Source organism: Crotalus tigris, unplaced genomic scaffold, assembly GCF_016545835.1.
Source record: "Crotalus tigris isolate CLP2741 ecotype Arizona unplaced genomic scaffold, ASM1654583v1 scf7180000019259.915256, whole genome shotgun sequence".
NCBI lineage: Eukaryota > Metazoa > Chordata > Lepidosauria > Squamata > Viperidae > Crotalus > Crotalus tigris.
The window spans coordinates 661,845-674,817 of NW_024097459.1; the positions used below are offsets into that span (position 1 = coordinate 661,845).

Here is a 12,973-nt window from a genome sequence, read left to right on the forward strand (position 1 = left end):
AGGAATGAAAAGAGAAGGAAACAGAGAAAAAGGCTTTAGCACAAAAGCCAGAAGCCAAAATCAATTTGCCAGAACATTAGGTTTGAGTAATAGGGATTAAACTGATGACATGCACCTCTAGCCAATATAAAAAAATGGCAATGAGTTCCAAAAGAGGTGTACATTATTAGAATCTTCTTTACCAAACTGTTTCCTCGAAAAAGAAGGCATGCTTATGATTCATTGTATCAATTCATTTGCAATTATTCAAGCATTAGAAACAAGGAGGCATCTAATAATCAACATGATTAATTGTGCTACAGGTTCTGAAAGAACATCTGCACCTTCAAATGCTTCAATGGGATACAGCATCACAGAACACCTTGCACATGCTTGCAACAGCTTTTGTCTCCCACTCAGACATGTGCATACACATCTATCAAAAACATGGCAGAGCAGTTCCAGGAATCAGAGCAGTTTCCCCAAATTAGTGAACACATACTTTAAAAAAAGCTCTTGACTACTGAGTAGTTGCCTAATTATGTACTCATCTGTGTAGGAATTCAGAAATGAAAGACAATTCTAGCAGAGATTTTTCCCAGGCTTAAAAATACCTGATTCAGAGATATCATCCCAAAATGGAGAGTCAAATTCGAAGAATCCTTCTTTGATTTTCTCAAACAATTTGGACTCTGTTTCTTCATAGAAAGGAGGGTATCCACATAGGCTAAATTAATTTGGAAAAGAGAGAGAAAAAGACAAAAGACATTTATATTCTTTTTCTGTGTAAATTCAAAAAGATTGAATTTTTGAGTGTAAATTCAAAGTAGTGTAAGTTCAAAAGACTGAAGACCTCCAAGGTTCTTTCCAGTTCTACTCTGATTGATTGATTGATCATTTGATAGATATCTAACATAGGGCAATTGTGAACTATACATAGCTCATTGTAGCTATAGTCCAAAATTATAAAAGAGGATGAGAGGTTCCAGGAGATTATATTGGATGTCAGTTGCCAATGGAACAAGCAAGTTTCTACCCAAACATAATTATGATCCAGAGAAGAGAGAAGATTTGAATATCATGTATAAAACCTGTATAGATGGCACCTTAGTATTAAGCCAAATTCAGTGTTCATCTTAAATTAGAATAAATCATTGGAACAGATATCTTCAGACTAATGCTTTCAAACTTTAATGGGTTATTCTCATCTAGGCGGAACTGATGGGAGTTTTAGTCAATGATGAGGGTGAAAACTCTCAGCCAGAGAAAGCTGATATACTTGTGAAAAAAAGAGAAAGAAAGAAAGAGAAAGAAAGAGAAAGAAAGAAAGAAAGAAAGAAAGAAGGAAGAAAGGAAGGAAGGAAGGAAGGAAGGAAGGAAAGAAAGAAAGAAAGAAAGAAAGAAAGAAAGAAAGAAAGAAAGAAAGAAAGAAAAAAAGAAAAAAACCCAGCCAGTGTTCCTGAATTTTCCTTCCAGGCCCTTTCTGTTCAAATTTCATGTTGGTGCAGCTGCTATAATCAGTTAACTTGAGTAGTTCACCAAATTAACAAAGTTTATTGCAGCCATGGGTACATATTCCTGATGTATTGCCTGTGACAGTTTCTTAGATTGCATAATTCTCTTACAAGGTTATTTGAGTGCTGTCACTATGCAGACATAAACAAAACAAAGAAATAAATAGGCCAAAGATAGATTAGTCTGTTTGTGTTTCTCCCCCACCCACATCCATCTATAAATATTTATAATATATTGGATTATAAATGGAAGAATGAGTTTGTTCTAGTGGTTAAGGTATCAGGCTAAAAACCAGGAAACCCTGAGTTCTAATCCAGCCTTAGGCATGAAAGCCAGCTTGGGTGAATTTGGGTGATCAACACTTGGTTGATCCAGAAAAAAAAGCAGACTCTACACTAGCGGAAAAAAGCTAGGAAGGAAAAAAATAAATTATAAATAAACAGGTTTATCTAGTTAATAGTGAAGGAGGAACTTATAATAGAATTTTTTTCATAGAAGGAAACCTTCCAAAATTCCTATATTTTAAATCAGTTTTTAAAAAATCATCATAAGGTGCATCAATCAGAAAAATTATGACAAATAGGAACCACAACAACACAGTATTAACCAAAGACCTGAACATGTACAGTAGATAGGTCTTCAGTTTGTACTGAAAATTTGCAGGGCTAAACACTGAACCTGGGGAAGTGGGGATAGGATGCGGAATTCCATTGTTGTAATATATATGCCAAGAATACCTTCTCTGAGGTTGTGGTATCAACACTAAATTAATTCCAAGAATCACATAAGGCAGAAGATGCTCTAACAGAAATCCAGCTTCTAAACATTATTAAAAATTATGGTAGATTCTGACTTGGTATAGAAACAACCACCGTTGGTCTCCATGTAGTAACCAGCATTTTACAGCAGGCACAGATTTAAGGATAGACCTAATAAGACTAGCCTGTAATAATTCAGCTTTAAGGTTACCAGCACATGGATTGCTCTGCCTGGACAATTCCCCATCCAGAAATGGCCAAAACTGGTGGGTCAACTGCAGCTAGAAAAGGTGTCTCTCCCTTCCTATCACCCCTAAGAGACCATAAACTTTATAAAATGTGTTACAAAAATATGCAACCAAGTATATTAAAATACAGTGAAGAATTATCATTGTTTTCTTTTGGCTCTTAATAGGCCACTATTGGTTAATGCTTTCTACTTTTTATCTGGGTTTAGCATGCTGTTAATATACCTTTTCTATGGACTACATACTATAAAACTTTTGAAGGACATTAGCAAGTTTGCTGTAATTCAGTTCACAGATTATCTTACAGGATGTAGGTAATAACTCCAATTGACCAGCAATCCACAGCTTTAGTGTATGGCTTTTGTTCTAATACTTCTGGAGCTGCAGTGAACAAATAACAAAACCCAAATTACCAGTAATATGACCAACTGATCTTTGAAAAATTAACCAACTCTATATTAGCTCCAGAATTCTTTCAGTGTAGCAGGGTACAAAACAAAGAAAAATAGCATGCTTGACATAAGCAATGACACAAGGTATTTATTCTGGAAGGCTGAGGAGGATAATATAGGATATACACATATATATCACAGATTAGCTATGGAATGTAGGGCAATGTGATATTTGTTCAAATTGTAATATATTTGAGGACCCAGATTGTTGGGGGCAATGTAAATATATATATATACATTGCTTACTGGTGTACACCGCTTAGAGAGTGCTTGCACTTAAAGCGGTATATAAGTCTCATAAATAAATAAATAAATAAATATTGACATAGCCTTACACAGTATATATTTGTACCTCTTATAGATCCTGAGCAGGTTTTATTTTAATCAGTACTCCATAGCATAGTTTCGATTCTGTGTATATTCATATGCATATTTATATAAAGCAGAATTTAATCAATGGATTTCAATAGATCTTTCAGATATTGTCTAAACATATGGAGTGAGTGCTTTTCAGATCACTTATGTTTAGGTTCTAAGTATTAGTTACTATGCTTGCAACAGATGTTACATCTACAATTGTATATGAAGAAGGAATATAAGTGTTTCTTTCATAATCTGTCCCAATCACTTAGAGAATTCCATGTGCGTATACAGTTGCATACAATGGGATTCTGGCAAAGGAGAGGACTTGAGGTAGCCCACAAGTGCTCCAAAGAGCTACTCCTGACAAGGAGACTGCAAAGGAACAGCCTCTAGTGCATTTAGAGTTCTAGGAGATGAGGAAATAGTAATCTTGCTCAAACCACATTCAGCGCCTTTAAAAGGATACTGGGATTACATATTTTTTTTTTCTAATCACTTTCAGAAATTGCTCATTAACTGCTTTTCATTATTAGAAACTTAATTTTCTAATAAAAATTTTTTACAGCACCAGATACATTTCCTTCAAACCTTAGCAAAAGGTGCACTTAAATAGACATTTGAGCATTTTATTTTTTCTCTGAGATAAATAACAAAACTTTGATTTTAGAAACTAAAGGTCCAAATAAATTTCAAATAAGGTTTTGGAATTAATTATAAAGAAACCTTCCCATGGGAAAAAAAATCTTTTGTCCTGAATTCTTAAAAAAATATAAGTAGATGCATTACATTTAAAAGATGCTATGGAATAGGAACAAGCATTACCTGATATGATTAAAACTGATTTAAAAGTGGATTTAAAAATGACATGGGAAAAGACTTTTTATTAAAAAAAATCTGGCTGATGTCTTAATAATTAAAAAGGATATACAAATAAATTCTAGAGCATTATTTAAAGGGATTAAAGATCAAGGCTGTTCAAAGAAAAAGGAAGGAACAGAAAGTTGATTTATTTAAACAAAGTTAAAATAGGTCTTGTTATTTCTCATAGCCTCTAATGGGCCTTTGCTGACATCAGGAATTAAATGATAAGACTTTATACATTTATTTATAGATAAGAGATGAGATATGGGAAGAAAAGATCATTTGTTGTATTATTAAAAAAGATGATAAATTAATAAAATTGTTCATACTTGTGATGAAAGGGGAGTCCCTTCTGAATATATTTCTTTTTTTTCCCTTACTATATTCTTACTTTTTTCTTTCTTTTCTATTTTTCTTTCCTTTCTTTCTCTTTTTTTCTTTTCTGCACTTTCTATTTTTTTATTCTTTTATTTTTAGTTGTTTTTAGTTCACAACAAATTGTTGTGAATTATAATTTTTAATGAAACTATAATTCAAAAATTATTTCCATTTTCTTATTTACCAACATATCCTGGAGTTCCACATGCTGTAGACATGATGCCATTCTGTTCCATTTTAGACAAACCAAAATCTGTTATCATAATTTTGGAGTCCTCTTCTGGAGTTAGATAGAGCAAATTTTCAGGCTATGGGTAAGGAGGTGAAAATTAATAATCTGACATTCAGTATCTGAATATAGGTAGTCTTTGATTTATATCCATTAGTTTAGTGACTGTTCAAAATTACAATACGACACTGAAAAAAAGTGATTTATGGCCATTTTCCACACTTAGGATAGTTGCACTCATGGGATCAAAATTTGGGTGTTTGGTACCTGACATCTATTTATGATGGTTGCAGTGTTCCAGGATCACGTGATCACATTTTGCAACCTTCTGACAAGCAAAGTCAACGGGGACTCCAGATTCACTTAACAGTAGTGATTCATTTAATAATTGTGGCAGGAAAGGTTGTAAAATGGGGCAAAACTCACTTAACAATGTCTTGCTTAGCAATGGCAATGTTGGAGTCAATTGCCATAAATTGAGGACTACTTGCAATCTTCTTTGGCAGATAAGATTGCTGTAATGAATCTAGACATACCAAGACCAGAGTATGCAATTTTAATTTGTTGTGCATATAGTTGGTCTAAAGTTGGGGAATAGAAAGTGCAATAAATGTATTTTTTTCAGAAAAGAATAATATAAGACACAGTATTCTAAGGCCAATATTCTTCCCACCTCTGCATATTAGGAGGCAGTTGTAATTTTTAAAAAATCACTGCAAATTCATGGATACTTGCATGACTTGTAGGTAAAATACACCAATAATTAAATATAGATCATTAAAGAAAAGTACCTTTAGATCTCGATGGACTATCCCATTTTCATGAAGATAATGCACTGCTCCCAGGACTTGCTGAATTACAATACTAGCATCCTTTTCAGTGTAAACACCTCGTTCTAAAATACGGTCAAATAATTCTCCTCCAGACACTCTGTGCAAGAAAATTCAGTTTGTATTATATGCTGATGTAGAGAGAAGCTTATTGGTTTAACTTCTCTCTATTCCATATTCTGTGTTAATCAGTGGTGGTGTTCTGCCCAGGCCCAGAATGGACTTCCGGAAGCAGCATCCCCACAGAGAACTGGTTGTTCACATATTTGAATCCCACCACTGGTGATTATTTATTTATTTATTTATTTATTTTCAAATATTTATATGCCGCCCAATCCCAAAGGACTCAGGGCGGCGTACAAAGTTAAAACAATGATAAAACAATAAAATAAAACAGTCATACCGCAAATCTGATCATATCCCGGCCCCCCAGGGACATCAGCCCCAGGCCTGCCGGAACAGGAGAGTTTTAACGGCCTTCTTAAAGGCCGGCAGGGTGGGAGTAGTTCGAACCTCGGGGGGAAGTTGATTCCACCAGGTCGGAGCCACCACAGAAAAGGCCCTTCCCCGAGGGCCCGCCAGCCGACATTGTCTGGCCGACGGGACCTGAAGGAGGCCCAATCTATGGGACCTCACCGGTCTCTGGGAGCTGTGTGGCAGAATGCGGTCCTGTAAGTAACCTGGCCCTATGCCATGAAGGGCTTTGAAGGTGATAACCAACACCTTGAATTGCGTCCGGAGACCCACAGGAAGCCAGTGCAGCTCGCGGAGGATAGGTGACACATGGGCGTACCTTGGCGCGCCCACAATCGCTCTCGCGGCTGCGTTCTGAACCAACTGCAGCCTCCGAACGCTCTTCAAGGGTAGCCCCATGTAGAGCGCGTTACAGTAATCCAGTCTTGAGGTGACAAGGGCATGAGTGACTGTGAGTAAAGCCTCCCGGTCCAAATAAGGCCGCAACTGGTGCACTAGGCGAACCTGTGCAAAGGTCCCCCTGGCCACAGCCGATAGATGTTGTTCCAGATTTAGCTGTGAGTCCAGGAGGACACCCAAGTTGCGTGTCTGCACTGAGGGAGGTAAATTTGCCCCACCCAGGACTAAAGATGGACCATCCAGTTGGCCTTTGGGAGGCAAGACCCAGAGCCACTTGGTCTTGTCAGGGTTGAGTCTAAGCCTGTTCACCCCCATCCAGACCCTCACATCTTCCAGGCACCGGCACATCACGTCGACTGCTTCACTGAAAGGACACGGGGTGGAGATATATAATTGGGTATCATCCGCGTACTGATGATACCTCACCCCGTGTCGCCGAATGATCTCACCCAGCGGTTTCATGTAGATGTTAAAAAGGAGGGGGGACAGAACCGAGCCCTGAGGCACCCCATGATCGAGGCGCCTAGGGGTCGATCTCTGTCCGCCCGCCAACACCGACTGCGACCTGTCAGAGAGGTAGGAGGAGAACCACCGCAATATGGTGCCGCCCACCCCCACCTCTCCGAGACGATGCAGAAGGATTCCATGGTCGATGGTATCGAAAGCCGCTGAGAGGTCAAGAAGCACCAGGATAGAGGAATGACCCCTATCCCGGGCTCGCCAGAGGTCATCGGTCAGTGCGACCAAAGCAGTCTCAGTGCTGTAGCCGGGCCTGAAACCAGATTGAAAAGGGTCCAGATAATTGGTTTCATCCAAGGATCGCAAGAGTTGAGATGCCACCACCTTCTCTACAACCTTCCCCACAAAGGGGAGGTTGGAGATGGGACGAAAGTTCTTCAAAACAGCTGGGTCCAGGGAAGGCTTCTTGAGGAGGGGCCTCACCACCGCTTCCTTTAAAGCTTGCGGGAAAGACCCCTCCATCAAGGAAGCATTGATTATCGCCTGGAGCCAGCCTCGTGTCACCTCCCTACTGGCAGAAACCAGCCAGGAGGGACACGGGTCCAATAAACAGGTGGTGGCATTCATTGCCCTCACCGGCCTTGTCCACTTCATCAGGGGTCACAGGCTCAAACTCGCTCCAGATAACATGACTAAGACCAGCCCCTGGCAACTCGGCTGGCACTGCCCAGTCGGAGTCCAGGTCTCTCTGAATCTGAGCGATTTTGTCCGAAAGAAACTGAACAAACTCCTCAGCTCTCCCCTGCAAGGGTTCCTCCGCCTCCTCCACTTTAAGAAGGGAGCGGGTCACCCTAAACAAGGTGGCCGGGCGAGATTCTGCGGACGCAATAAGTGCGGAAAAGTGAACACACTTTGCCGCCCTTATCGCCACTAAATAAGTCCTAAGATAGGCTCTTAATAGTGATCGGTCAGATTCAGAGTTACTGGCCCTCCAACGTCGCTCTAGACGTCTCTTGTGGTGCTTCATCTCCCGGAGCTCCTCAGTAAACCAAGGCGCCCTCCGGGGACCACCACACAGAGAGGTCGCAAAGGCGCAATTCGATCCAGGGCCCCGGACGCCGCCTCATTCCAGGCCGCAACCAGGGACCTGGTTGTCATGCCAAATAGGTTTATTTACTGGTAACACTGGGAAGTTTTGTACCTCTTACTTGCTTTGTTTGTAATATGAATGGAGTTATAAACCCAGACAAATAATCTGTTGAAGTAGAACCTGTTGCTGGGTCATTTCTAATTCTCAGGTTGGAAAAAATATTGCTGTAAAGCTTCAGTACATGCAATAATGCCCAATTTACATATGAAATCATAGCACAAATAAACACATTTAATTTTAATTCTCAATTTCACCACTAAGCAATTTAAGGCCTCAGCTAGAAATAAACTGCAAGTGCTGCCCTTTGGGTCTGTATCACACTTGGATCTGCAAAGAAAAATGGATTGCTTACAATACAGGACAAGACAGATTAAACACAGTTAAGCCTTAGACCAGGCAATGCTTGTGCCTGTCTCCAAATGGCTAGGTTCTGTTTTCATTAAATCTGGCATATAAAGAAATTCCTTTTTGCCTGATGTAATTTACTAGCATATAATTAGCAGGAAATATCTTCATTACATGAATTTTCTTTCAATTCAGTCTGGTTTTTGCTGACAAGCAAGCCTATTTTCCATTTTAAATGCTCAGCATACAAAAGTTAGATATTTTCTCATTAATTCTTTCCTCTTTTGAATGTGAGTGAAATGAGACATGCTATTTTTGTTTAGGATCCATCTGTCTGCTGTGTAGAAATCCTCCCACTCACGGATGTTATGTTGCATAATTCTTAATATTCACTATTGGCCATCCCTTTTTACAAATTAGATACCATGTTCTTCTCGTTTCTCTTCTAAATCTTGATGGGGCTTGTAGGAGGTTGGCTGTAGCTGGGAATGAAACTGGAAATAAGATCCAACTGCAATGGGAGGAAAGAGGCAGAGAGGGACTCACTCTCTCTCTCTCTCTCTCTCTCTCTCTCTCTCTCTCTCTCTCTCTCTCTCTCTCTCTCTCTCCCTGGGCACAAACACACACAAGAAATTGAGGTACTTATTGATTATTTCCCATTCAAGCAACTGTCTGGTTCAAAATTCAAAACTCCCTATACTAGCAGTGCCATGTGGGCAGAGTCTGGGAGCAGCATCCCCAGACAAGATGGTCTGGTGTCATCTGGGTGAAGTCTTACCCTGGCTGCGTCCTCTGGCCAGGTTAGTCTCAGACTCCTAGCTGGCTTGCCAAATTGTTAGAAGTATTTTTGAGCTCCCAATCCAAACCAGGATTGTGCAAGAACAAATCAGAATAAAATCCAGACATGCTTCTCTCTCTCTCTCTCTCTCTCTCTCTCTCTCTCTCTCTCTCTCTCTCTCTCTCTCTCTCACACACACACACACACACACACACACACACCATAAAAGATTCCCAGTTTTTGCACCTTTGAGGGTTTATGCTTTCAAATTTCATTTTCATTTGAGAGCATAAGCCTTCAAAGATGCAGAAACTGGGAATCTTTTATGGTGTGTGTGTGTGTGTGTGTGTGTGTGTGTGTATGTGTGAGGGAGTGAGGGAGTGAGGGAAGGAGGGAGAGAAAGAATGTGCCCTCTGTAATATTTAATTTGGGGGCCATTCAGCTCATACTTTGCTGAATGTGTAGATCTGTTCCCCTTTGATGTGTGCCTATGTATTGGCTTTGGTACCACCTCTGTGTACCCAGGGAAACTCTGTACCATGAAAAGTTTTTGTTCGTGTGCTATTATTTGCTCAGGTTAATTAGTTTAGCCTGGTCATTAATTATCAGAGAAAGAAATAGATTTGCAATGTGGTTTTCTAATTTTGGTTATTTGTGGGTCATACAAATGATCATAAAGGGGGTCAGAGACAGTATAGGAAGAATGTAATTTTGATATAAAAATACTTTTCATACTGTTATTAACAATCACATTTTTCTTTATTCTTTATAATACCTAAACACACTATTATAGACATAAAGAAGAAACTGCTTTCATGGCTTTATTTGCATATTTGAGGCAATGCATTTTTAGAACCACCCCAACCAGGAAAATATTATTTCTTTACCACAAGGCTAGATGGGTTAGACTGCAACTAGACTGCAAAAAGCTTGAATATATTATAAAATTCCAAGATTTCACTTGATGAATTAATTTTGGAGGAACAATTTGAACTACTTGGGTAGAAGAGGTAGAGGGGGAGAAAATCTTCAACTGCTTGAGCTTTTCTGGTACTTTAAAGTCAAGGGCAGGAAGAACAAACAGTAAATATATAATAATAAATTGAATTAATAAACAATAAATAAAATAAAGCCATTAAAAAGAATCCCAAGAAAGAAAATAGAAAGCAGAACCCCTCTTAGATCTTTTTCTGTTAGACTACGATAAACCCTAAGATATCCAGTGCAACATTAATCAGATCAACAATATAAAGTGGTCTAATTCATTAGAAACCTTTTATTTAAATTGTTATAATAGTATTTTACATTTTTGTGGCTTTATCTGACACAATTGATATGATACTTAAGTATTATCCACTTACAACACAGAGGGACTGTGTTGATAGCACAATAAAGATTGTTAGATTGGGTTATATCTCTATGGCTGTCATTCTTCATTTAAGCATAAAAACAGAGCTGTTTACAATGCTCCCATTAAAAACAAAAACATTCCCACAAATTTATCCAGCCTGTTTAATGCCACTTTCTGCAACCTAGTGTGACCCAGATATTTTCAGCTGACTCTTGACTGGAAGAATTGTGCAACATTTGCTTCTTACATAATGTATGTGTTGATACTTACAGCTGCATTACCAGATAATAGTGAGTTGTGCTTTCATAAATGTCCTCAAGTGTTACTATGTTGTTATGCTTTATTCTGCAACCAAAAACAGAATGCAATATGGATCTGACAGAATAACAGATCATTACAAAGCAAGCTAACATTCATCCTTCCTTTGTGCCAGATGTTTTACATTCAGATTGAACTCTGGTACTTTAATTTAAGGAACACACACATATTTCAGCTTCTAATAACAAGAGATCCATTTCCCCCACTACTGTTTGCCATACATTCATGGAAAGAAAAAAAGAACATTACAAAACATGTTTTCTCTTGTTTAGAAATTTTATGCTTTCTTAATCTGAAGGCGGCAAGATGTAAAATTTCTTACTAGTATAGTTTTGTTAAAATGTTTTATTCTAAAAATAAATTCTCACATTTTCTTTCTTCTGGATTCATAATAACGTAAATATATTTAAAGGATCAGATTGAAGATCTACCTAAATCACAATTTCCAACTATAAAAATTAAAATTCATAAAATGAACCCTATCCTTGCTGTTTTTGTCTTTCTCATTAGATTTGGCAGAGTGGACATACTCTTGAGTCTCATCAGTGAAGTAGTATCACCAAGTGGTTCTAGAGCATATACTTTCTCTGTCATGGGCCTGTTTGGGGAGTAGTCTCCTCACTAAAATACAGATAGCCTTAACCTTGGTCTTTCCAAAAATTATGAAGATCTGCCTGTTTCCCAGGCATTGGAATTGGGATGTTGATAGAGTATGGATGTGGTTTGCTTGATGAGTAATAGTGTGAATTTAGGCCACCATCCAGTGTCTTTTTAATGGATCTGTATTGTTGATGTCTATAGCCAGAAAACAGGCTCCTCAAGGCTATAATCATGAATCTTGAAAACCTGAGTCCTTGATTAAGGACATTAATCACTCTATCACTGAGAGATGCATGACCATGACAACTTGTGATGATCATGACAATTTGTGATGACATTTTTATGGCATTAAGTGAAGACATTGATCATTAAACAAGGACTTCATGTGGCTTCCAGATTGACCTTTGCTAGTTGGAAGCTGGCAGGGAAAGTCACAAATGGTGATCACGTGACTATGGGATGCTAAAGGGCCAGAAATGCAAGCTGGTCAATGAACATCTGAATTTTGGCCACATGGCCACAGGGATGCTGCAATGGTAAGTGCGAGAACTGGTTGCACGTTCCACTTGTTCAACACTATTTTAACTTCAAAAGGTTGCTGAATGAGTGATTGCTAAGTGAGGACTATCTATAGTAAAAAAAGAGGAGTATTTTGTGGGTTTTTTTTTTAGCTAAATAGGAAAACAGCTTCTGGTACAATACTCCTCTGAGTGCACAGTTTATTTATGGTTCATGTCCAGTAGCCCTCATTTGTTAGCTGGTCCACACATCTTAAAGTTGATGAGATTGAGATGCACTGTTTTAGTGGATTTTAAGCAGAAAAAGAATATTGATGTTTCATCTGAGAAGCCTTCTGCCAGATGAGACAGTCTTTAGTCTTCCAATTGATTGAAAATAAGTAACTTGTAGCCTTCTTAAAGAAGTCTGAAAGAAACATTGAACTCTGTCATGCATTCCCAACTATACTTACTTCTTCAGCACAGCTATTTCATTCTCCAGGTTGCTATCCTGGGTGACTGGTGACTTTTTAATGCACTTCAAAGCAAAAAGCTTGCCAGTGGTTCTGTGCTTCACCAGGAAAACTTCCGAAAAGGCTCCTCTGTAAGGAAAACAAAAATGAAAGCCTGGGCATTGTATTGCATTGTGCTGACTTAATTGTTAAGATATAAAACACTGCCATATAAAATAGCCTGCAAGGAAGATAGTAATACATTAACACGGCTTTCAGAAACAGATGGCACTACTAATTAGATCCAGGGATTTGGCTGCAAATTCAAGGGTATTAATTGGATAAATCCCCTGTGAGATTTGTGTTCTATTTATTGTGCAATGGCCATATAGAGAGGAAAACATAGCATAGAAATAAATTAGGTATATGAGCTAAAATTTATAATAGATCATAGAATAACTGGATTCAAAGGAACCCAGTGGTGGTCTTATAGTCCAACCCACTGCTGAAGCAGGCAACACTATATTATTTTGGACA

The 12,973-nt window shown here is 38.5% G+C and overlaps 1 protein-coding gene across 3 annotated transcripts in view; it reads right to left on the reverse strand.

Annotated features, from left to right (window-relative positions):
- The window catches only part of CAMK1G (calcium/calmodulin dependent protein kinase IG), a 48,273-nt gene that overhangs the window by 9,312 nt on the left and 25,988 nt on the right, over window positions 1-12,973 (reverse strand). For all 3 annotated transcript variants that reach the window (XM_039361362.1, XM_039361360.1, XM_039361361.1), the window contains exons 3-8: window positions 12,458-12,586; window positions 10,840-10,914; window positions 5,575-5,713; window positions 4,739-4,862; window positions 2,806-2,881; window positions 594-706 (exon numbers count right to left, since the gene is read on the reverse strand). In XM_039361362.1, the coding sequence (XP_039217296.1) occupies window positions 594-706; window positions 2,806-2,881; window positions 4,739-4,862; window positions 5,575-5,713; window positions 10,840-10,914; window positions 12,458-12,586 (656 nt within the window). The remainder of the gene's footprint in view (window positions 1-593; window positions 707-2,805; window positions 2,882-4,738; window positions 4,863-5,574; window positions 5,714-10,839; window positions 10,915-12,457; window positions 12,587-12,973) is intronic.